At 39.9% G+C, this 25,863-nt stretch overlaps 3 protein-coding genes across 4 annotated transcripts; all 3 read left to right on the plus strand.

Annotated features, from left to right (window-relative positions):
* The first annotated feature begins 5,515 nt into the window (after nucleotides 1-5,515).
* LOC109466813 (syntaxin-binding protein 5-like) lies at nucleotides 5,516-7,592 on the plus strand. The gene is made up of 4 exons (XM_019764655.1): nucleotides 5,516-5,682; nucleotides 6,293-6,409; nucleotides 6,901-7,079; nucleotides 7,438-7,592. Exons 2-4 carry the CDS (start codon nucleotides 6,325-6,327, stop codon nucleotides 7,552-7,554), a joined length of 381 nt encoding a protein of 126 aa, XP_019620214.1. The 5' UTR covers nucleotides 5,516-5,682; nucleotides 6,293-6,324; the 3' UTR covers nucleotides 7,555-7,592.
* Nucleotides 7,593-8,554: 962 nt separating this feature from the next.
* LOC109466812 (neutral ceramidase-like) lies at nucleotides 8,555-20,174 on the plus strand. Of its 2 annotated transcripts, XM_019764653.1 has the most exons (20): nucleotides 8,555-8,936; nucleotides 9,959-10,108; nucleotides 10,610-10,786; nucleotides 11,267-11,394; nucleotides 11,783-11,860; nucleotides 12,417-12,537; nucleotides 12,766-12,888; nucleotides 13,172-13,258; nucleotides 13,539-13,646; nucleotides 14,110-14,191; nucleotides 14,430-14,542; nucleotides 14,850-14,944; nucleotides 15,142-15,181; nucleotides 15,631-15,729; nucleotides 16,204-16,299; nucleotides 16,792-16,935; nucleotides 17,321-17,374; nucleotides 17,724-17,840; nucleotides 18,585-18,670; nucleotides 19,782-20,174. In XM_019764653.1, exons 1-20 carry the CDS (start codon nucleotides 8,745-8,747, stop codon nucleotides 19,960-19,962), a joined length of 2,271 nt encoding a protein of 756 aa, XP_019620212.1. In that variant the 5' UTR covers nucleotides 8,555-8,744; the 3' UTR covers nucleotides 19,963-20,174. The 2 variants fall into 2 exon arrangements, with proteins under 2 accessions (XP_019620212.1, XP_019620213.1); XM_019764654.1 differs by lacking the exon at nucleotides 17,724-17,840 and having other exon boundaries at nucleotides 8,558-8,936.
* A 1,131-nt stretch (nucleotides 20,175-21,305) lies between these two features.
* On the plus strand, nucleotides 21,306-25,820 carry LOC109466648 (WAP four-disulfide core domain protein 3-like). The gene is made up of 4 exons (XM_019764379.1): nucleotides 21,306-21,463; nucleotides 23,873-24,034; nucleotides 24,872-25,009; nucleotides 25,563-25,820. The coding sequence occupies exons 1-4, from the start codon at nucleotides 21,361-21,363 to the stop codon at nucleotides 25,697-25,699; spliced, it is 540 nt and encodes a 179-aa protein (XP_019619938.1). The 5' UTR covers nucleotides 21,306-21,360; the 3' UTR covers nucleotides 25,700-25,820.
* The last annotated feature ends 43 nt before the right edge of the window (nucleotides 25,821-25,863 follow it).

Consider the following 25,863-nt stretch of genomic DNA (forward strand, 5'->3'; position numbering starts at 1 on the left):
TTCCTGTTCGTAGGCCTGAAATAGAGACAATGCCGAAAATAGCTACATCAGGGTGGTGGCTCATAGGAATATAGGTTCCTTTATCACCACATAGAAAACAGTAAGCTGGCTGACGTTTCGGTAAGTCCAAAATCTACCATTTTTCGGGCCTGTTTTTTTCCAAACTTTAAAAAAAAATCCGCACGCTCGCATCAGTTGTTGGGTTCCCAGAAGACGTCATCCATATAATCAAATCAGCATTGCCTTACTAACCGATTTAATAGCTTCGGTGGCGCGTATGCTTGTTGCCAGAACATAACATCCCAGTGGGTTCGACCGTAATGAAACAGCGGTCCCCCGTCCCCTGTAGGATAGATGTGAGCCAGTATGGTGTAGGAATAACGGACGTGCAGAACGCCGTTGTTGGGAATCTCGACGTAGGACGTCGTGTTGCCGCCGAACAAGAACGCTTGGGATGTTGGCCCAGCCGGGCCTCCAACCAACTGAGTTGCACTTGCGTAGCCGTCATTTCCGTTTCCGGTGACATCTGTCGCGCCGAATGCTTCGTTCAGAGGCCACCAACCCACAGGCCCCACTGATGAACCTGTTGTTAGTTCATAAAACAAAGAAATATATCTAAGTTCTAGTCCATGTATTTTAATCTGTATTTTCACACCAAACTCATTTTTCTTGAATTACTCTTCATGCAATGTAACCATTTCAAAAATATAATCCATGGAATTTTGTAGACATGTATGGATTCCACAGTGCCTGTAAATACGTAAATTACTACATTATCAAAAAAATTGCAATGTTCAAAAGTTCGCCAAGCCATCGTAATACGATGCATATATTTCCACCCCTGAGGCATCGACAATAAACAGCAAGGCAAAATATTCTGCAATAGAGGTAAGTGTACTATAACAATTGTAATATTAATCGTTTAATGAGAAGACCTAGAACGATGGTGAGGTATACATACTCATGATGTAAAGGTGGGAGATCAGTATGCCCGTGATATCAACCTCATTCACTCCATCAATGGTAGTGCGATGTGCGTACTCTGTGTAGTACTGGCCGTCAACCTCGATCTGCAGCCGGTAGAATGGTAAAAACAAAAGAGCACGTGTGTCATGTGTTACCTACTGCTCGTCTTGTAACATACAAGTCTTATAAAGGCTGTATCACTCAAATAATCAATCATTTTATATTATTGCATCGCCATCCATCGTTCTGCCGGACACACACAAACTGATGTGATGTCATTGGTCATCGTCAAGAACGATGATGGACGAACAAGAACAAAAGGTACAACATAAAATGATGTTTTTAAAGAAATGATACCGTGATGGCGGACCTAAAGTCACGTCATGTGTACCTGTCACAGAGCAATTACGCTTTTAAGAATGATGAACTGGAGGCGATACAAAACTGAGCTTCAGTAACTGTTATGCCACTCGTGTTGTCACGCACATAACGTTATACACTTTCTATATTTCAATTGAGCAGAAAACATTAAATGTTTTCTGCTCAATTGAAATGTAGAAAAGGTATATGTGCGTGACAACACGAGAGGTTTTATAGAAATTGGCCATGTGACTGTTGAAGTGAAAACTATCGAAAACAGCATAGAAAGTTACAAGACTGGAAAATTTGCAAAATTAGGTGTGTCTCTAAGCCTTGGACGGTAAGGCCACACCAAGTAAATTTTACGGATGACGTCCGCGCGCGCATTGATTTTGGCCTGTTCCTAGAAAAAAGACAACAAGAAATTCCGCGTCCTGTAACTATGATCAAAGAGTCACGACAGTGCCGCAAATCGTCAGATTGATGTAAAACCCGTAACGCCAAAAGCCTGTGCCTGGTTAAAAAATGGAAAAAAAAATGAAAAATGAAAAAAAAATGGCACTGAAAAAAATCCTGTCAATAGCTCCAAAACAGTGCCGTTTTTGGAACTATTAACAGACAGGACGGTCCTGTCAGCAGTGCAATATTTCTAATCTAGGCATCTTGTTTTTTAGGGCCCTTCTTGTTTTTTTTCGTCCTCTCGCATTAGATTTAGGGTCTCCAAAGGACGTCATCCATAAAATTTACTTGGTGTGGCCTAATAGAAACCAAAACATCATGCAGGTAAAGATCACCGCGTTTCTGTTATGAAAATGGAGTTAAAAAGTATATACATGTAATCAGGAAAGAAAGGAAAGAAAATCACCCGCCGACTAAGTGACTAACCTGAGCCTATACAAGCGAAATAGAGCAGCGCCCCGTACCGTGAAAATCTCCGAAGTCACCCTGATGGTCATGGTAAAGTCGGTTTCCCGGGTGAATGGGATGTATCGCCGAATCTCAGAGCCCCAACCCCATAAGTCACTATTCATAACAACGATGTTGTAGTCGTCGAAACGCACATTAAAATGGAATGGAACTTGGTTGTTTCTTCTCAGGTTTATTGTGCCCCTGAGAAAAGAAGACAGGCCATTACTGCAGTAGAAATGATCGATGTGTGATATGACCTAGCCTGTAACAGTTACATGTATATAATGAATAATGTATGAGGCAAGGCTATTCAGTGATCCCTTACCTATCCTAACCCCCCGTTGTGTTGTGTTGGACTAGTTATCCTTGAATATGGGTCTGATGATCTTATGTTCTTACATGACTTGATATTTCACTACATGTATAGGAAAAAGCACACCCGGGGCGTTTTTAATGGGGAAGAACGGTTTTCCTAGTGTCACATCTACTACATAAACTTCAGCAAAGGTTGATACAATAACTAACAGGTGTAAATTTCCATATCTTCATAAGAAAAGAAACCAGCTATTTCCGATTCTAACAACCAAGTCTACACGGACCTTTACCAACAGGCGATGCAGATATATGTTGGATTTATTGAGACATAACTTACCATGTGACATTTTGGGGAAAGACGCCCTTGATTGTAATCACATCGCCAACCTCAAGACTCCTGGGGAGAGTAGCCGTGTAGCTGGTAGCCGTGAAGTTGATGACCTGAATGTACAACAAACACAACTCGCATTACTGAAACATATAACATAATTTGAGCTGACTTTGTGCACTTTAATTTTGACTCTTATGTACCGATTATGTTATGTACAACTTTGTATTAAGCTCTTTAACTTCATGTGATGTTTCCAGTCTGACCTTTTGATTCGGACTTGGATTTATGTTTATATGATTTCTGTACCTATCTTTATGTTCATGTTTATGTCTTGGTGCCTTATAAGCTCATATGGGCTGGACGACAAAAGTCGCAAGACACGTAAATACAAATTCATCCATTCTGTATCTCTTAATTATGTGTGAGTAGTTAAATTTCCAATGGCTATGGCCATGCTGCACCTGCATTCTTATGGAACAGTCTGTTATCTATACAAAATGTGACTATTTCCATATCAAGGTAGAAAAACGACGTTGCTGTGAATTTTGTACATAAAATTGCAAACGAAAAATGTTGATACCAGAAGAAAGATGTCACAAATGCAGAGTGATGGGGCCGTGCCAGTGAATTTCGACGATAAACCAAGAAAATTTACAGTTGCACCTCACATATTTCAAAACTCAGTGAATATCGGTGTTTTGGATGATTATACAATAGAAAAGTAACATAAAAATGAATACTTAAGAAATCTTACTAAATGCTTAATCGCCTTAAAATGTGTATAACTTCGAAATGCATCTACTAACCGGATTGGTGACGCTTAACAACATTTCTGAAAAAAATATCAATAACTGTTATATCCAATCTATAACTAATATAATAATCAAATTCGACCGAACATAAATTTCTCAGCACTTATCTACTATTAAAAACACATAAAAATATAAACTGAAGGCGAAATGCATACCACCAGCTTGAGTGGGATGTATCTGACCGGCCAGGACAGTCACCGTTACCAGGACTATCACCAACATGTTGGTAGATGTCCTAGGCAGCTGATATAGGTTAGGGAATATAAAAAGCTAGTACCACTGATAACGTTACCTACATATACAGAACATCAGCACTGGGACGGGCGAACGATCACCGAGATATTATCCCAATCTAAAACCAAGGCGACAGAGAGTTCACGTTAAACTCTGTACAGAAATGCTGCAAAGATGTTGAACCATGCATCAAATATTTGATCACCTCTAGTACACTTGACAATCTACGACAGGGCTTTTTTGGGAGGAGAGGGGGACTTCATAATACGGGCCGAAAAAGAATCCAGGTAAAAAGAGTAGTCAGATAACCCAGAAAGAAAGCGAAAATCACATAAGGCACACAAAAAGGCCAGCCATAGAGTCTGCTAAGGATGATGAATAGAAAGGGGCTGGCAGTCGGTCTCTCCGCGAGAACTAAAGAGACTCGGGAGCTTAAAGTTAAATACAAATGTAGGTCAGTTGGTCACCAGGCTATCGGGATCTTAGCAAACATTAGAGTTCCTCTTACATGTTTTAAGTGCTCCCATCTTTCAATCTGCGAAGGCAGTCAAAGACAGTACAAGGTAAAATCCCTACCGATATTCTCTCGTACCCAGAGATGGCAAGACGACCCAAAGATGGCAAGTCGGTTCCCTGTCTTGTTGTACTGATCAAGACGCTGTCTAGACACGATACAAAACTGACCTACTGTACGTTATGTCTCCAGGGGCCCTTATATTCACGCATCTATACGTTTTCTATACTTCAATTGAGCAGAAAACATTCAGACAGCGGCCGTGTGACGGTTGACATGAGAACTGTCGAAAACAGCATAGAAAGTTACAAGACTGGAAAATGTACGAATTGGGTGTGTCTACAGGCGTGTCCTACTGAAGTTCGACGCCCTGCTAGAGACAAAGAAAACATCATGAAATATTTAACGTTTGGATCGTCATTTTCATTACTCTGAGTGGTTCTCAGAAAAAAAGAGTTTTTCTGCCCATTTATCGAAATTGCCCTGCTCGCCTAACATTTGTTTGCGTATTGTAGATATTTTCCAGGTAAATACACCCTCAATGGACACCCAAAATGTTTTGGATAAGAAAAACAAATGTAAAATAAGAAATTATAAATCACTGCAACCTGAATGTTTCATTCCATAAGAATCGCGTGAGGGTCATCAAGCAACTTGGACACAAGATTCCTCAAAATAGGAATAAAATTGAATCATGGTAGGGCAATTTTAATACAGGAAAATGCCCCCCGCCTCCCTCAAAATCAAGAAGAAATAGTTAAAATGCCCACTCCAACTGTGGCATGGAGTGATATATAAGAAAGAAATGATGATATTTCTGCAACCCCCGATGCTGCATTGTTAATGTGATAACGCATATAGAACGCAGCTATGTGGGTCATCAGGCGGCAAAACCGCATCACCACGCACTGCTATGGACTAATTAAAACGGCTTTAATGACCTGACTTAAATACTTATGAACTAGACAAATTTACATACGTAACAGCCATCAATCAGTTTAAACAAAACATTATTGTGATATTTTGAAATATCATAAGCGCTATATCGTTATTTATTTGCGTTTACATGCCGTCAAGATCAACAGGTCACCGAAGAGGTCAGCTGCGGTGACATTTCCGGGTTGAAAACTTTTCCACGAAATGCGGGACAAACAGGATTTGACGTGTTGATTTTTACAGTGCCAGGATTCTTCATGTACCCCTAGGCTAGGATCTCACAGAATTGTGGAGAAGCGATCGAGGTAACGATATAATATTGTTCATCCTCATCTTGTAGGGGGAGGGGCAACGACCCGGGGTTCGAACGGTTTCTTGATCTTGAAAGTGAAACGTCGCCTGTACGTGATCGTTTACTACGTGGCAAGATGGACCTTTCATAAAATCTACATATATAAAAAAAGAGCACATTTTTTCTGGGACAATCACCAGGCACAACAATAACAGCCATATGATTTTACTATAACTTAACGTTACAGTGAATCCTAGCTATGATAAGTACTAGTAGAAATATATAACGTTATATTTAAGTATCTTTTGACCCTCCCAAATAAACCCTGTATACTAGTGTCACGGATATGGATGCTGGAAAAAGACATGAAAACACGCAGTGAAACTAATAAACAGTATGCTTGGGCAATTGGCCTTAATTGGAATGCAAATCTAAGATACCAACATGTATATTGGCAGTCAACATCACTGCTGGCTAATAGGAATTGGTAATTCAGTGAGTGGAAACAGTCTTTTAAGGGAGCTGATGATTTGAAGACAATTATAGTGGTCCATTGCATACATTCATAATTGACAAAATAGTGTTGATATTGTTAATATCCTTCTCTGTATGTTTTCTCTAAGCTACATGCTTGACTGCCATAAGCTGTGGAACCATGGGAATGTGTTTGAGTGGTGACAAGAGTTCGGAACCTCCACCCCCAGAGGAAGAAACAGGATTCAAAAGTAGCTATGTAAAAGGTCGGTGACAATATTTCATTATCACCAAGTCAACACAACGGTGGTGTTTGAAGGAGCCATACTGCAAGACTGATGTCAGTGATCACAATAGCTAATATTACATAATCATTATATATAATATTTGCTGATGCACAGTCAGTGATTGCTATATCTAATGTTAAATAATCATTATGAAATACATGTATTAGCAATTGTGATCAATAACTGTGCATCATTCTTACACAGTTACAGTATGACTTATTCAAACCAGTTACCAAAGACATGATTGAAAGACTTGGGTTAGAAATCCATCTCAGATCATTTTCAATGCATATGTCAATAATATACAACTTACAAGTTTATTAGTTCATAACAAGACAATTAAGTATGTACTTTGACTGAAAGGCAGAGCATATGAGTTGAATATTTATTCCACAACATTATTGTACATGAGTGTCAGAGTCTATAGATCGAAGACCCAAGCTCAGTGTTCTTTTATTATCTGTTTGCAGCACGGGTGAAAGAGCGATCAGAGGCCAGGGAAAGGGAGGCGTTACTTCGACAACAACAACAGCAAATGCAGGGTCAGACCACGTCCAGTAGTCAGGGGAGTTACCAAGCAGGTGGCAGCATCACCAGGCTACAGGCACAGACAAGTGGACTGGCTAGTGATATGGCACGAGCTCGGGAGGTAAACATGCAGTGGGAGAAGAATTTATTTAGACTGTTCACTTTTCCAAGTTAGCTGTGTGTGAAAGAGCTTGTAAGTACTGTATGTCACAAGTTGACAAGGAAATACATTTATTTCAAACTGTCCCTTCTACGACCACAAAAGAAGCCATCAAATTCCATGATTCCTGATTGCTTGTTCATCGTTTTCCTGTTATTTACAATTATTCTTTGGGTAATAATTTTCCATAAACTTATTATCATTTATTATGCTCACACACAACTTGTACAAAATGCTATTTTTGGCTATGCCTCAGGGGCAGAGAATCTATGCATATTACTAGTAACCATAATGTTTTGCATATCTGTGTTTTTTACAGGGTCTTGATGAGAGAGGGCAGAGGCTGAGGCAAGTTGAGGATGTTACCATCAGGATGGGAGCAGAGTCCAAGAACCTCGGAAAAACCACTAGCAAGCTCAAGTCCAAGTACAACTGATGATGACAGAGGAGACCATTTGTTTTTTACTAAAGTGCCTTGAAGAAATATAGTAGACATTGAAATGCCATTGCGAACACAGTAGACATTGAAATGCCATTGCGAACACAGTAGACATTGAAAAGCCATTGCGAACACATAGACACTGAAAAGCATTTCAAAAAAATTCCATGTCAATCTTAGATTCTCTTGCCCATGTTATGAGTTGTGCAATGTGTGTAAAAATGAAGGGAACAAGCTTTTGCTCATTGTCACATTTTCTCTTACAGTGCCATGTTTAACAGTGCCATATCATTGTGTTTCCTAGTATGACATTGAATACACATTTTACAAAGACATTTATTGATAAAAGCAGTACAGAGATCACTAGATTAAGACATATTGTAATCTGGAATCTTGGCATGTGTATGTACCATTACTTTTTAAAAATGTTTTTGTAAACATTGCTTTCTGTATTATTAAGCTATAACATTACTAACAGCCATGCCAAATTTTTTAGGTATTGTGGTTTTTTTTTTCATTTATCAATGCAAAAAACACAACCAGATAGGCTATATATAGCTACTTCTCATTTTATTTAACAGGGTGAGGAAGGTTACTTCATTAACACTAACTATTAATAAAATCTGAAACTTTCATGAATCATATTTCCCATTTTACTTAGTTTCTCTGTAAAAAGGTATGACACCAATTCTATGGAAGAGGGAGAGTGGAGAGGCTTTTGGCAAACTCCAAGTCATTGGTGGTCACTTTGTAAAGATTTAAGTTTTCCTTTTTTTTTGGTGTAGTGAGAGCTAACGTTACATGTATGAGCCAACCCTTATCATTTTATGGTTATGGTTAGTGATGATGATTTGCATGCTGCCTGTGTGTTTTTCTTGCTTATTTGTGCAATTGTTGCTTTTTTCTTGACTTCCACATAAAAATGTTTTCCTTCATTTATGTAATACAATTTAATGGCTGAGGTCTTAAATTTTATTCTCTTACACTAAACTCGTGCAGTAAATTGTCAGTTCCTGCTTTACACACAGCTGATCAGCTTGCACTGATGTAGTATTATCAGTGCCATCGAGAAAGAACGCTGAATATACAACTAGCGGGGCCGCTGGGGGCAAAGTCCCCTTCAAGGCGGATGTGACAAAAGGCTTCGCCCCAGAGGCGTCGCCAAGAAAAGCAAAGTTCAATCCAAGATGGCGGCACATACAAACTTTGTTGCGCTGTCCGTCGTCTTCTTCCTTACTTTTTCGCTGTGTCTGGTCGCCCAAGCTCGCAACAGGCACCGCCCGAGCTTGGACTTTCAGAAGAACCAAGAAGATGGACCGAACTACCTTGTAGGTGTGGGCAGGGCTGACGTAACGGGGCCGGCTGCTGAAGTCAACATGGTACGTAACGTCCAGATGGTGGCGTGCTTCTTTTCTCCGCTATATTTTTTCGTAAAAGAACTAGATAAACCATTAAGTTAACTATACTCAATACATGACATGAAACCATAGAAGAAATCTAAAAGCAAATTCTAATTTTTGCATAACAAAGATGGAAAATAGATAGCGTATTATAAAGCGGAACTTCTCTGAAAAATTATAGGGAAGAAGAAGAAAGTCCAAACGGGATCTAATGACGTCATCACCACATGACTTCTTCAAGCAGATGTAGGATGAGACTCAATCTAGTGGGTCGCTTTTTTTGGCGAAGCCTCAGGAGCGAGCCTCATAGTATGCCGTGTGCCACCACATGAATTTTAGGACTAAGATTTAAGTGAGCAGCACCCTACATCTGCTTAGAGTTCAGCATATAAAAGATGATATAACAGGTAGAGGGTGTGGTGAACACCTGTTAAACCTTCCTGTCTCTCACACAGTTTGCCTTCAAGAGATAAGTTAAAGAACAACACAGCTGGGTACTGTCACACCATTATTGATTTGATTGTAGTTGATATGTAACTAAAGAAACATTGGAACATTGCAAGGCAAAAAATCATTAGCATAATCAATTTAAATGCTGTAATAACATAGTGATAAGATACAATAAAAATGGAATTTTATACTTCCAGCATTCAACTAAGATGAAGATGAATAGCCATTGTACAAAAAATACTTTTAAGTTTTTGAGTGAGGTTAAACAGTTTTTTTTTGTATTTCTAAGTATATGTGGTGGTCTTTGTTGTTACCATGTTTTAATGTTATTGTGTGGCAGTTGCTATTTCATTTTGTTGTATTGTTCTAAGAATTATGTAATAGACCACTGGAAGAATAGCTGTGAAGCTAAATGTGGATCCAAATAAAGTCAAAGGTTGGGATACCTGAAAAATAGATCAATGGATCTGAGATATGCCAGGTAAAATAAATAAACTTGAAAACTTGAAACTGTGCCCAACCTCTGATATCTGCCAATCTCTCCATGTTAGATGGGATATGCCAACCCTGCTCAGCAGAGTTCAGGTATCCACTTCCGGCAGTTCAGTCGTGCGTTCATCGTGTCAGACCCACAGAACACCACTCGTACTGTCTTTGTCAGCGTGGACTGTGCCATGGTGTCACAGATCCTCAAGATAGAGGTGAGTTAAAGTAGTGTCAGGCCCCTCTTATTTTTGTTAAGTTGTGGCTGGTTTTTACAATTTTTTTTACATTTTACCGGACTCAAAATAGAGTGCCTTTGGTTGTTCCTGCACCTGAAATACATGTAATATTATCTGCACATGTAAAATAATTTAGATACAGCTGGTACCTGGTAATGCATCTATAAAGTTTGTTAATCTATTAGATAATGAGACCTAACATTATTCTGTTGATCTTGAGATCTCAGCAGTGTCACTGAAAAAACGTAGTGGGTGCTACCTAAAAGTAGCAAAACATCTTACCATTACCAAAACCATACCCATTTGCTTGATGTGTTTTTTTTTTTACCAAATGTTATTCTCACCTTATAGCAACATTTGATACTTAAACCCAGATACCATTCTTGTATTAGAGCAACACATGAATACCCTATATGTTTTAGACATTTTACAACTGACTAATGAAACTGTTCATACCTGCATATTATGCTCCATTCCTAGGTTGTTAAGAAGTTGAAGCCACTGTTTGGAAATGCGTACAATGAGAGCAACGTTTGCCTGAGTGCCATCCACACTCACTCTGGCCCGGCCGGCTTCCTGCAGTATGTGCTGTTTGATGTGACGTCCCTCGGGTTTGTCAGGGAGAGTTTTAATGCCCTGGTGGATGGAATAGTCGCTGTAAGTATTGGTACATTGTTACTTATGGTAATGGAGGTATTGTTTTGGTCATGTACTGTGTGTGTGTGTGTGTGTGTGTGTGTGTGTGTACTTCTATAATTATGGTACAGTTGAGTGACTGCACAAGTGTAGTGGGGATTCTCTTATAACAGACTGGAAAAGGTCAGACACTGGAAATTTGGTCCCAGAATTTCATCTGGCCAGCTGGAAGTTGGAGTCTCTTATGATGATTGATTTATTGACAATTTAAATTAAAATGGACCAGCTATTGAATTGAAATGGTATTATAATTATATAATAAGCCCATGGATTGCAGAGAAAGTTAAGGAAAGCACAGTAGGAGTGATTCAATGTCTGTCATTTATTGCATTGTATGAACAGCTTATAATTATGTCCACTCCATAACTTGAGTCCTGTGATTGCAGTAAACAACCTTTCATTCTTCCTTGCCATCTGTCTGAAAGATTTTCTGTTTTGCAGAGCATCCAAAGAGCACATAACAACGTTGTGCCGGGTGACCTCTATCTGAATCAAGGGGAACTGCAGGATGCCAACATCAACCGCAGCCCGACAGCCTACCTCAACAATCCTGAATCTGAGAGAGCAAAGTCAGAAAACAATGGATTTTATCATGCTTTTTCTCATTTTGCTAATTAGTGCTTATGTAACTGCTGTGTAAGAGGAAACTTTCAAGAGACTGGATTTTCTTTACTTCTGTCAAGCTGGTGTCTGATCTGAGGATGTCAATGAAGTTATCTCAGGTCTCCCTCAACTTCTTTGGCCTTTTGTGGACAAGCTTGGGTGCCATTATGTTAGGATGTCTCAAGCAGTGTGCAGCTAGTTTCATTCTGCATGTTTGATTTTCTCTATAACTAGCAGTAAATCCTGTTCATTCTTAATATAAAGAATGTAATTTTAGGTATGGGTAGGTTGTAGCCTTTTATACCGCAATTTTTAATTCAATTTTCTTATGTGTTTTTTGTTTTGCTGCTGTAGATATGATGCCAATACTGACAAAAACATGGTTGTGCTGAAGTTTGTAGACCAACATGGAACAGGCCTGGGTATGATCAGGTAGGACCTTGATTAACATATACATGTAAGTTGGACAATCATGTGTCATATTACACTAAACACTGCCATTGTTTAATGGCAATGTCATTAAAGATATTGGTCGTAAGTTCATTTTGTATGACATGTACTTTGTAAGTTAGTAAGTAAGATCATCACACAGGACATGGAAGGCCAAAACCCAACAGGTCGACCAAGAAAGAGATGGATTGACAATGTAAGGGAGGACTTCCACCACCTTAACTTACAGTTTGTACATAGCGTCAACCTACAGGATAGAGGCAAATGGTGTGAGTGAGTGAGTGAGTGAGTGAGTGAGTGAGTGAGTGACTGAGTGAGTGAGTGAGTGAGTGAGTGAGTGAGTGAGTGAGTGATTGAGTGAGTGAGTGAGTGAGTGAGTGAGTGAGTGAGTGAGTGAGTGAGTGAGAGTGACTGTATTAACAGTGATGTTTATCATGAAAGTTCATCTGTGTTGGTAGTAATCATAGTAAAACGTTAAACTTTATTCCAACACACAATTTACAGAGATCAAAACAGTGATGTTGTTGTGTCTTTGTAGTTGGTTTGCCGTCCACTGTACCAGTATGAACAACACCAATGGTTTGATCAGTGGAGACAACAAGGGCTATGCCTCGCAGCTGTTTGAAGCTGACATGAACCCAGGGTCCCTCGCTGGACAGGTGACAGTTGAATTTGTTTGTAATATGCCTTCTGTTTTACAGCCAGTTTGTAGATTTTGTACCTGTATCAAATTCTGGTTTAACTGCCCTTCAGTGTAAGTCACTGTCTTTGTTTGCTCTGCAACAACAGATGGTTATACATGTATTACCTGTCACACCTACCCTTTTTATATATATCGTTTTGGATGACAAATATTTTACAATGATATTATTGTTTTGTTTTTGCAGGGTTCCTTTGTAGCAGCCTTTGCTCAGAGTAATGAAGGAGATGTGTCCCCTAACACACGAGGTCCCCACTGTCAGGACACAGGGCTGGCCTGTGATCTGGAGACAAGCACTTGTAATGGGAAGGTATGTCGTTTGGGTAAACACTCATTCAGTCCCATAGCCAGTAGCCAGTAGCTGTAGGATATACCAGCCTATAGGATAACTAGGAAACCAGAAATGTAGATGAAATGGAGATGATGAAGACAGCTGCACTTTAATCATTGCTCAAGCATTTGTAGATCCTCTGACTGTTTGAATATCACATCCATTGTCTACCTAGTTTATTACAGCCCAAAAAAGATTATTGTTTTTCATTCAAATCCCCAATGGTCAGTTTTGTTGTGTCTCATTGTCCTGTGTGTTTCAGTCGGAGCTGTGCGTGTCACCAGGTCCAGGGGTGGACATGTTTGACAGCACACGTATCATTGGCCACAAGCAGTACAGCAAGGCAAAGGTAAATGTACTTTAAAGGCTCAGAGATACTGCAGTGCGTAATGTATAATTTAACATTAAATGTTGTTGACAAATTTTAAACACTGAATAGTAGATTACCTTACCCGCCAAATCCCAACCACAGATGACCTTGTTTACGATAATCATTGTAGCTCCCAACCATGGTCTGGAGAATGTCGGTAGGCCATGTGTAATAGGCCTTAAGGCACTATACCCTAATATCAGCGTGAGTCACCAGTCTAGTAGCATGGCTCTCATAAGTGTGTGGTTGTCCCTTGCAGGAGCTGTACAATGCAGACGCCCAGGAGAAGTTGTCAGGACCGGTACAGTTTGCCCTGCAGTTTGTGGACATGAGTGATGTCACAGTGCAGATCAACAGTTCCTACTCCGTAAGGATGTGCATGGGGTTTTCACAGACACAGACACTAAGAACAGACTCCAAATCCTACACTATACAATGTAGTTTCAAAACTGCTCAATATATGTACATGATGTGACTATGAATGGGTGTGAAATATAGGTCAAGGTATATTTTTAACCTTGTAGGGTTTCCTCTATATCCAGAGAACTCAAGATTTATTTTTAACTTTGTAGGGTTTCCTCTATATCCAGAGAACTCAAAACTCATATGTGTATGCTTGCTTTATGCCACATTGTACAAATGTACATGTTTGTATGGCAGCACAAACTATACACCCCTTTTAGTTTCCTTGGCACAAAACAGAATTGTGACAAAAAATTTACATTTTATACTTCTTACCATAAGTGCTAATCAAAATGGCCTAATTCCTCCAAATTTGTGTGACATGTTAACATCAGATTCTGACCATTGTTTTCTGTACATACATGTAGGCAAAGACTTGTAAACCAGCCATGGGGTACAGTTTTGCAGCGGGAACTACTGATGGACCTGGTGCTTTTGACTTCACTCAAGGTACATATCCCTAAAGAAAAAGAAGGCTTGTATACATGTATGTTATCTATATTTTGACTTCACTCAAGGTACAATGTACATATCCCTAACAAAAACAGACGGCTTGTAGATCTATACATGTATGTTATCTATATGGCCAATGTTTCCACTGAACCATTGAGACATGTCATCTGTATCTTTATCAGTATAGCTGGTGTAACCGCCCTTCAGTGTAACGCTCCCTCTGTTGTGTTACTAGGTGACACAGAAGGCAATCCATTTTGGAACTTTGTCAGGAACATCATCAAACAACCCTCAGCTGAAGAGGTGGCCTGTCAGGCACCCAAGCCTATTCTACTGCCCACGGGGGAGGTAGGTCTTACCAAATTAAAGAAAAGTAGAAGACCTGACTGTAATTAAAATGTAGAGTAGAGTTAGTTAGTTTAACTGTTGTACAGTAATATTATGGTTAATATATTGGTTAACATCTGATTCAGATACCTTTGACCCAATGTTGATGTCACACTTCAAAGAGGCCAAGTGACAAGCCTCACTGGGTCAGTCTGGTGAGGAAGACCAGAGTGACTGGTCGAAAGCTCTAGGTGAGAGAACTCTTTTGTGTTGGATCTAAAGTTTTAACTTTATACATGGTTGATGGTTATATGATGTTTGTCCCCAGATGACGTTCCCCTACGCCTGGCAGCCTGACATTGTTGATATCCAGCTGTTGAGGTGGGGTCAGCTGGTGGTGGCCGCTGTGCCTGGCGAGTTCAGGTTTGTCGTTTCTTAATTATCCTTAATGGTTCTTAAGATTTTAACCTGTGTTTCTGATGATGATGTAAGAAGAATACTGTTTTTTTTTGTAGAAATACTGAGAATAATCAGTATAATTATTATAAAATGCAGTGTATGGAATTAACTTATTAAGTAACCTTTATTTTTATTTTCTTTTTTACTTTCCTGCCACACAGTACCATGTCTGGGAGACGTCTAAGGGACTCCATTCAGAGGGTGGGTCATTCAAATTGTACTTAAAACCTACTCTCAGCCCTAATGCACCAAGGAGGACCTGGAAGTGGAAGGGCATGCGCGGAGTATTAGAGGGAAAGAATGTAGCAGTGAATGGTGACCCGAGAAGAAGAAGAGACCTAATGCAGTTCATAAAATGTAGCTCCTTGCAATGGTTACTAGATGGCAGCAGTACATACATGTACATGTATGCCATGTTACTGTTGAAGTACATGTATGAGTGTGCTATTTAAACATTGTTACCAAATCTAAACCCTGAAGTAGTATCTAAGCTACCAAATCTAAACCCTGTAATTTCCAAAACAATGGAAAATTTGTGCAAAGTCAACATTATTTACACATCTTTATCATGTCTAGAATTAACAAATATGTGTAGATAATTTTGACTTTGCACAACTTTATAAAATGAATGTAATGTAATCGCTTCCCAGGCTGTGGTGAGCAAGGGTTTACCAGAGGACACTGAGGTGGTGGTGGCAGGACTATCCAACACCTACTCGGACTACATCACCACCTATGAGGAGTACCAGGTACTGCAGCGTCCTGATCTCAAAACCCAAGTATCATTTTTTCTTGTAACTCTTATTCAGTCTTAATGATTTCTTAAAAGTAAGACTTGTGACACTTGAATCATATTTTTTTTGCTGCACTGTCACTTAAACATCTTCATTACATGTAGTTATATGCATTAGTTAAGCAGCATGTATGTTTTCATATCAAAAATTCAGTTTTTACTCTCTACATGCTTCTTTTAATGGACAGGACAAGTCTTTGCCAGGTGCAGTATGATAATTTTATAGCAAAAATTGATAACATCATAAAACATAGAATTATAAGTTTAAAGTTACATTGATCAACTTTGTGGCTTTTGCTGGTATATGGAAATCAGGTGATAGGTGTAATACCGACTTGTTATGTCCATGTTAGATTTATTTGAACTTATTGACTTCAATGTTTAAATGCCTTTTACATCAGTGTTTGTGTGTTGTGTTGTGTCTGTACAGGTGCAGAGATATGAGGGTGCCTCTACCATCTATGGTCCCCACACCCTGGCAGCATATCAACAGCTCTACTCACAGCTGGCTCAGGACATGGTTATGGTACTATAAGTTTTCAGACTTTATTATTGCCAACTGATGAACTCTTTCTGTAACAAGGCTGTGCCATAATGGTCAGTTAGTTTATAGAACCAAAATTGCAGCTATATTATTGTTGGTAAACATTGCATTTAGAATCACTAAGTCTTGCATAAATACGATTTTGTGACAAACTGACAAATCTGCAAAGTAACTATAATTGCAAAGGACATATCGTTATACATGTAATTATGGTCCTATTTACATTGATTTAGCTATTTCAAATATTTTCCTTAGATGGAAAAATACTTTGTATGCTGCTTCCAACAAACTTTTTGTTCGTTTCTGTTGCTACCTTACGTTTATGCTTGTAGGTTTTTCATAGAAGTGTGGGTCACATACATTTAATTCCAACAAATATGACTTTTGCCTTGACATAGCATGAACTACTGGTAAATACTTGCATTTTGTGGTTCTGGAACAGCCGTGTAAAGCCAAATGTTTAATCTGTTTCAGGGAGCGGATATTGACATTGGTCCTTCTCCTCCCAACCTGCTGTCCCGTCAGCTGTCCTTCCTCCCTCCGGTGGTGTTGGACACTACACCCCTCTTCACACACTTTGGAGAAGTGATTACTGATGCCGGTTCCGCCTACCACACTGTATGTTATTTACAACAATTATGATTGCTTATCTAGTACATATGATGTGTGCTATATGTAACAGTAGGCCTAGGGGTTATGCGCCTCTAGCTGGCCTGACTAACAGGTCTGGACCTTTTAGCCGAGCGGTTGGTGTGTTGGCTTCTCAAGCCCCATTGAAACAACTAGCTGTAGGGGCAAGTAAAACTTACAATTACATGTATATTAAAAAATTTATTACTCTGGAAGTTGACAAAAGCCAAAAGAGTCACACTGAAAAAGTCTGAAAAGTGGTATGACAATAAAAGTTTCAAAGTTTCAAAAACTCAAATATTTCACGGATGTAATTTTTTGTTCTCAATCTGTCATTCAATCTGTGTTAATTTCTGTGATGTTTACCTTTCAGAATGAGACTGTGTCTGTTCGATTCCACAGTGCCCACCCAAGAAACAACCTGCAGGTTGGTTACTTCTAATTTTTCACCCATTCAAATACACAAGCTATCATGCCTACATATAGACCTGTTTCTTTTTACTTCAATGATATCCTGAAAGGAATGCAATGACCAACAAATAAAATTGATGTGGTGTAACTACATCATGCACGTCAGAGTGTGTTTATGACTGATCGTTACAGTCATTCCTGGTTTTCCTCTGATGACCTGGTCTGGGCCTCTCGCAACCAGCATTGAATGGCATTCCTCAAAGAATGGAAAGCACAACATGCGTGTATAATCTAGGGGATACAGAGCCCTACATGTACCTCACACAGTTGAGTCTGTGTAACCAAGTTTCCATCCATGCATCCAGACCCAACCAGAGAACATGCAGAAGACTGTGAGGCGGCGGCGGGGAATTTTCCACTTTTTCTCCTGGGCCCACAAAAAGCTCCAGAAGTTTCTGTCAGGCCCAGATGAAGAGGCAGAGGTGACTTCTTGTACAGACTGTCACTACTAACATCACAACTTTCTCCTGACTAACTCTGACTAATTATTGCTGTTACCTAGCTGTCATCAAGCATGCTTATCAGCACCATTCTTTCACTTCATTTCCTAGCACGAAGGCACACCATTGATTCAGCCAAGGAGTTTTTTAACCTCCTTGATTCAGCTAATTTATAACACCAGTTCTGGGATGAGTGCAAGCATTATATAATCAGATGAATATTATAACAACCAGGAGAATTTAGGTGCAGCTCTCATATAGATGAATAGATATTTCAATCTGGCAGAATTTGCAGATTCTGTGGTAGAGATCCTAATCACAGTTTGTAAATTCAAAGATATTCCCATAACTGTAATTTGTTTTCTGTAACTGTAACTTTGATTTCTGTCACTTGAATTCATAGATTGACTCTTAGCCATTTTAACACTCTGACTTGGCAAGGGATGATCACTATTCTTCCAGATTGCAATCTCTATCTTGACGTATGAATTAGTCAATGGTTTTGCTATGAAAATAATGGTCTGACATTTACTAATTACCTGTAACTTTGATTACTGTAAAACAGAGGCTCTCACAGACTCTTTACTGCTGATGACAACTGATTCTTCAGTACTGGATGTTTATTTAAACTTCTTTTATACCAGTAATTTTTCCTTGAGTACATGTATTCAGTGCAGTAGAAGTAGCAGATGATCAACTTGATATTTTTTTTCCAATCTTCATCAGTTGGATGGATCCTTCTTGACTGTGGAGAGAAAGAAGGATGATGGGACATTTGAGGTGGTACACAATGATGCATCATGGGATACAATGTAAGAACTACTGTATTTTATAATCATAAATGTATAGAAAAAAATTATGTGATTTATGATATTTGCATCTAGTGAATAAATGTTGATTTTCCAAATTACTATGCAAATGGGTCATGGAATTCGAAACAAGCTAGACTTAAAGTCAGAGTTTAAAGGCGGTAACTTGCATTACACAGGCACTTTTGTGACATACTTGAATAGACTGCTCTGGTGTTCAACATTTGATGTAGGATCATGACAAGTATGGTACAAAAATTTTAAAGGGTCATGACAAGTATGTTACATGTACATGACAAGTATGTTACAAAAATTGTAAAGCTTTCTAAATTCAATTATTGATATATAGTACCATACAATAATATTGGAGATTTAAGGTTCCGAATAGGGCTGCGTACCTAAACGCAACATCAGGTACAGGTACAGGTACTGGTACAGAGGTTTAGGTACAGGTCCGGACCTGTACCTGTACCTGAACAATTTGACAAATTAACACGTGTTCTTCACTTTTTCAATCATGACACAGAAACAATAATAAAGTGTTGGAGGGAAGGGAAAATGACTGACCTTTGACCTGATTTGAGTTTGTTGACCAATCACAACCCTGGATCAGCCACACTCTCGCGATGTCTCGTGAGACTGAGGATCTCAAATCAATCGACGGTGTTTACGTCTTTTCCAGTGCTAATTTGTCGTCTTTGTGGTAGGATTTACCTATCTTTAGTCATATACATGGTGTAAACTAGCTATTTCGGTATATACTCGTTACTTCATGATCCGGTATTTTGGACCTGTACCGAAACGATTTTTACGGTATTGGACCGGTACAGTGTACCGGTCCGCAGCCCTAGTTCCGAACGTTTTGTGCTGAGTTATATTGTATCTATATGTCAGTACCCTGGATGCCAAACTAGTATCGGGCCGTGGCTGGCCAGCCAAACTCCCCCCGGGCTAGACTCCCCCGTAGCGGTAATTTACACCAGCGGGCGAAGGGCTTTTGCGGCCCGGACAGCGAGTTTGGATTCCAGGGTAATATGTCAGCTGTATCTACATGTATATATCAGTCTTTTCTATATATCAGTCACAGTTGTATAATTTTTATCTCCAACTTCAGGTACAAGTGGAAGCGCACCAACGTTCTGGTGGGGCATAGCGAGGCCACGATCACATGGACCATCTCCCCCGGCACCCCGCCCGGTACCTACCGCATCCGCCATTTTGGACATTCCAAGAACCTGGTGGGAGAGATCACCCCCTTTGTCGGGAGCTCCCGCCACTTTACTGTCAACCATTAGAACAAGTATTTGCCTCCTTTGCAGACGTTCTTGGCACACGATAAGTGTTTTTGGGGGGAGGGAGGGCAAGTTTTCTGATCGCATGTAGATTGCACACGCTTTAATGCATTGTTAAGACTTGGCCAGAACTCTGTCCACCCACCCTTATGTACTACCATTGGGTAAGAACATGCTGTCTGATTTTCTCTGCAATCACTATCTCTCTCCCTTTCTTTCTCCTCTCCTCTTTCTTGTTTGGGTGCATGGAAAACATTTTAAAAAAAATCAAATGTTGATGTTATTTGATAATGATTAATATCTTGCTTTATCTGTCTTTGCGAATTTCTTTGCTGATTTCGTGCATATTTCACTATCACATCCATCCTACAGCAAGACCATTTTGGCCTCCTTTCAAGCTCCTCAGTCTGCGGTTACACCATTCCCCCTCACTTCTGTATCTGTATCTGTATCTGTATAGCCGGTATAACCGCCTTTCGGCGTAACACACCAGCTTTTTAACTTCCAATGGCTATGCTCTATTCAAATAACTACTGACACACAAGCAAATAAACAAAGCAACATACCAAAAACAAAACTGTCATAAGCAGAAGTAATGATGACGGAAATTTGGGTATAATTTTACGTTATGCATCTCAAGCTTTCCTTAGTACATGTGTGCAAAGTGGCTATAATTATTGCCAAAGATATATCAGCCAGAATTTAAACAGGACATAATTGTTGCATTAAGAATATGAGGAATGTTATTTTGGAAAAATTAATGTAAACTAATATACACATTGTTATTAATAAGTGCCAAAGATATATTGGCTAGGATATTGGTGTTGCATAAGGAATATATGAAGAATCTTATTTTGAAAAATCATATCAAAGAACTCCATGGTTGATAACAACATTTTACTTTTTTATGATTCAATGTTATTCAGAAATTTGTTGCTAGCTTGAAATTCTTTGTTCTGCACAATTCAGAATAATACAGATGTTGCCAAAGATTACTGAAGAAGAAATGAGTTTTTGTTTTTTTCATTCAGGAAAAAATCTTTAAAAATTAATGGACAAAGTGGTCCTGGGCTTAAGTTGTAGGCAGCTTATACATGTATTATCGCCGCCACTTGTACAATTGTATTAAAAATTAAAATATTTGACAGGACATTTCAACTTATGAATAAGAAATAAACGGATACGTAACTTTGACTATACAAGAACATTAGTCCGAGATCCTTTCCAGAAAGAAAATTCACTCCTTGATAAAACTGAACCAAAATCGTCCCAATTGTCCCTATTTTCTGACTTAATGGACTCGTCCACTGGTGTGACGTAGTAAACCTGTTGACCAACCTCGGTGCATATATAAGAAGTGCCAGTCACCAACGATAACCACCTATCTGCCGAACGTGCAACATGAAGGCTCTCCTGTTCCTCGCTGTAACCGTGTGTGTGCTCGGGGCGGCTTCCTGCTGTTTCCCGTGGTTGACTGAACCGGCCCCAACCCAGGCACCGACACGTAAGCTCAACAACGCTACGTTAAGTTAACGATATAAGGGCTTTGTCTTGTCAATATTCTACTGTACGTAAACAACGTTTCGCGAGGCACCCGTTTTACATCTGTTGTTCGGTAGCAAACTTAGGATATTCTTGGGTTAGTCTCAGTTTTTGTCGTGGCAAATTTAGTTGTCTACTGTTACGAAGTGTTAAGAAACTTCTAGCGTTTCTGCCAGAGCTACATGTAAAATCTGTCAGTTAGCCATGCGCCCATGGCCCTCAACCACTTCCAACCTTCCCCAGACAAGAGTTGGGGGTCGCAGTCGTGAGCAAGTTCGTCTGTGGTGGGCAGTTGATGTGCGAGGTCGGTTACTAGTCGTCTGTACATGTGCCAGGCAAATGTTTCAGAAATATTTTAAGAAGTGGTCGTAGAAAGGTTTTGGTGGCCTGGAACATCAGATAGGTGTGGCCCAAACTGCATGGGTCAACTACTTTCAACCTTATGATCGCTGACCTAGTGGACAAGCCTCCTTTGTGTGACCAAGGACTAAAACCTCCTTGGTTCTGTGTGACAGGGCTTAACAATCCTACAACAAAGAAAGTGGCGCAAAGATTTTGACTGCGTCGTAAGTGTCAAGTTGCTGTATCACTGAGCTCTACCTAAGAGATACATGTAATTCCCCATACGAACATATTACTTCTGCTGGTCAGTACAATTGAAATTGCTTACATCGTATGATTTTGTGCTTCGAAAAGGGGTGCGCTGTTGCTTCTACGCCTTTTCCCATGGAAATTAATGTATCCATATTCACAATAAAGATTCAATATCCAATTATCTCAATGTTTGAACGTTTACAATGTTTCAATCTGAAATTAATCCGATCCTCTAAACCCTGGTTACAAATTGGACGGCAAAATATTTTTCTGCTCAAAAGGAAATTCAAGTCGGTAGGTATTTACGTGGTTTATTCTGTCTTTAGAGTTGAATAGCAACTTGGGTAGAGTTTTTGAGCTTTGAAAAGTGTGTGTACGCTGCTGTGACGTGTCTAGAAAAGTGTATGTATTATCTGATTTGCCTACAGTAATGTACACGTTTTTCTTCACAAAGGCCTTAGGCCCGAGTGCATAGTTTGCTACATGTAAGTACTTTGATGCCTACATGCATACGTGGTTAAACCTCCTTGGCAACACGTATGTCGTCTTCATAAATGCGTATTTTGGGAGAGAATGCTCTTTTGTTGTACTATATCTTCTAAAATTTTGTTCACCTGTCACATTTGTTATTCTTGATGTCTTGAAATTTAACCATTGTCATATATATGTTTTTCATTCAAGCTTGAAATGGAATGAAAAGTACGAGAAACCTATAATTATAGTAGTTCTGCAGTTTGTCCTTGGTTCTCTTGAGCGCTGATTTCGTGCCCAAACATTTCAGTTCAATGAACCCCGGTAAGCCTTTGTTGTAAGTCCTTGATCTCCCACTAAGTACCATTTGGCATGTACCAGGCAAGGCCTGGCCCGCCTTCAGGCTGCCTGTTACGTGCGTAAGAGCTCTTTGTTACCTGTGTGTGAGTCATCTTCTATAGTAATTATGACCAATTATCCGTAGCCCTTCTGCGTAACACACCGACATAACCTTGGTGTCTATAGCTATCGCCTATACATACTCTGAACCTTTGTAGAGGTATCCAGATTTTCGAGCTCCTGGCGACTTTCCTTAGTACTACAGCACAACTCGCCATGCTGTACAACTAAACCCACATTTAAACCAACAGTTTTGTCCAATTGCTGTGCCATCAAAACGTTTATTATTATCTTTATTTAATCAAGCTGCATGTGGCTATTGGACTTAGCGGGTGAGAATGAGTGAGTGAATGAGTGAGTGAATGAATGAGTGAGTGAGTGAGTGAGTGAATGAGTGAGTGAGTGAGTGAATGAGTGAGTGAGTGAGTGAGTGAATGAGTGAGTGAGTGAATACTCGTGAGTGACTGAGTACTGGTGAGTGAGTGAGTGAGTGAGTGAGTGAGTGAGTGAGTGAATGAATGAGTAAGTACTAGTGAGTGAGTGAGTGAATACTCGTGAGTTAGTGAAAGATTGAGTGAGTGGTTGAGTGAGTACTGGTGAGTGGGTGAGTGAGTGAATGAATGAATGAGTGAGTACTAGTGAGTGAGTGGTTGAGTGAGTACTCGTGAGTGACTAAGTGAGTACTAGTGAGTGAGTGGTTGAGTGAGTACTCGTGAGTGACTAAGTGAGTACTAGTGAGTGAGTGGTTGAGTGAGTACTCGTGAGTGACTAAGTGAGTACTAGTGAGTGAGTGGTTGAGTGAGTACTCGTGAGTGACTGAGTGAGTACTAGTGAGTGAGTGAGAGAGTGATAGTGATTACTGGTTGTCCTGATACGATGCAACACTTATTTTTACTGTACCAAACAGCCACCCCGTGTCCTCCCGGAGTGAACCAAGTGAACTGTTTGACAGACCCATGTGTGTTGGCCACGTGTCCGCCATACCCGAGCGCTACGTGCAAGGCTGACTACTGCGGAGGCTGCAACGCTTTCTTCTACGACAGCAATGACAATAAAGTAAACTGCGATGGTAGGAGCAAACATCACGACTTCGTTTTAATCAATCTGTAGCAAAATCAGAAGCGGCGTAATTATCTTTTTTTTAAATTCATCAAAACATAACAAGGACATTGAGGCGCTGCACTCAAGTTTATAGCTTATTTTAACAGCGCCACACAACAAAATACAATTAACATTAAAATACACAAAGTTGACACATCAGTGCGCCGTAGTCAAGATATTAATGATACTAATGCTAACACAGTTATTTAAAGAAAATCTTATATATATTGAGCTAGAGTGGCTTCAAAGGATCTTTGATCTTTAAGTTATCTTTGTTAGCTTACAATTACGAGTCGAGTTACCCTGTACAGTGTAACTTGGCTGCGTCGAATAATTATAATACAATCAAAAATAAAATCAAATGACAAAAATCAAACACAAATCATTCGCTATTAATCTCATAAACCTACAATCCCAAAATAATCATACTAATTAGGAACAGAAATATATCACTATAACGTTACATATATATACACTACTATATGTTTATTGCTCCCTATAGGTTGGACTACTACAATATATGTACAGTTTAACACCTTCTCGCCTCTTAAGGCAGTTGTAGATGTATAAACATATATGGAACTTATAATACACGGTCTACCTTGCCCATAATGAAAATGCCTCCATATCCAAATTTGTGCAGTATATGTTCAACTACATGCGTGCCAAATTTGGTGATTTTAGACAAAAGTGCACAATTCAGCTGATTTTGCAAGCTATGCCGCTGGACTATAGTATTTTTTCTGTCCTATCTAAATTTTGAAACAAAGAATAAGATAGGCAAAACTTTTTTTCCACCCCACAGACCCGTACTGTCCGAATGGAGGTCAATACCTGTCCATCAACTGTGGGCGGGGCGTAGGACGACGGGACTGCCCGTCTACTCACTCCTGCCAGGTTCACCCTGCGGACCGCTGGGCTGTGTGCTGTCCCAACACTGTTGGTAAGATCTGTAGAGTTGAGTTGGGTTACCATAGCCTCTATACATGTATAGGGGATCGGCTGGAAAGAATTTGCAGACATTTATTAAAACCAGGGGAGTTGGTTCGCTGGAGAGTACATTTTGCACAGGACCCCGGTAGAGGCTAGGGTTCTTCTTCGTTCTGTTGTGGCGACCACCTTCAGCTTGATTAAGATTATGTCACCATATACTAGTATTTGTAGGTTACTGTGCAGGGAGGTGGGGGTGAGGTGGTATAGGAAGTTATAACTGAGACTTGAAGCCCTCCAAGGTGGAGCAGAGGTTACTAAGCCTCCTTCGCAAATTTCTGAAGCGGCGGCGTTAATTTTTTTCGGGGAGCGCGCGATGCGCCGCGGAGGGATGACTTTGCCGGTTGGAGACAGTTCCACTCCCGGAGCCGGAGGTTACCAAGCGAACCATATTGTGCTGTAGATGTTCTATGTTGAGTAGCACACGTTCGATGATATGAAGTATTTAGACGTAGCTAATGAATGCTGCAACTGAAGATGGTTTATTGTTGTGATATCGTCCACAGCTGGTGAATGTCCGGACACCACCGGGATGTTTGGTATCTGCGTGGAGGCTTGCAGCAGTGACGCCGAATGTTCCGGGGGACAGAAGTGCTGTTCTAACGGCTGCGGACATGTCTGTATGGCCGTGACCAAGGGCTAGAGTCAGACCACAGCAGGCTTGACTGTGTCCCTAGGCCTGTCATTACCTTCGCCAAGAAGGTTATGTTTTCAGTAGCGTTTGTCTCTGTGTTTGTGTGTTTGTGTGTGTGTGTGTTTGTGTGTGTGTGGTTTAGCAAGATAACTCAAGAAGCAGTGGATGGATTG

Source organism: Branchiostoma belcheri, unplaced genomic scaffold (assembly GCF_001625305.1).
Source record: "Branchiostoma belcheri isolate BF01 breed outbred unplaced genomic scaffold, Haploidv18h27 scaffold17, whole genome shotgun sequence".
Lineage (NCBI taxonomy): Eukaryota > Metazoa > Chordata > Leptocardii > Amphioxiformes > Branchiostomatidae > Branchiostoma > Branchiostoma belcheri.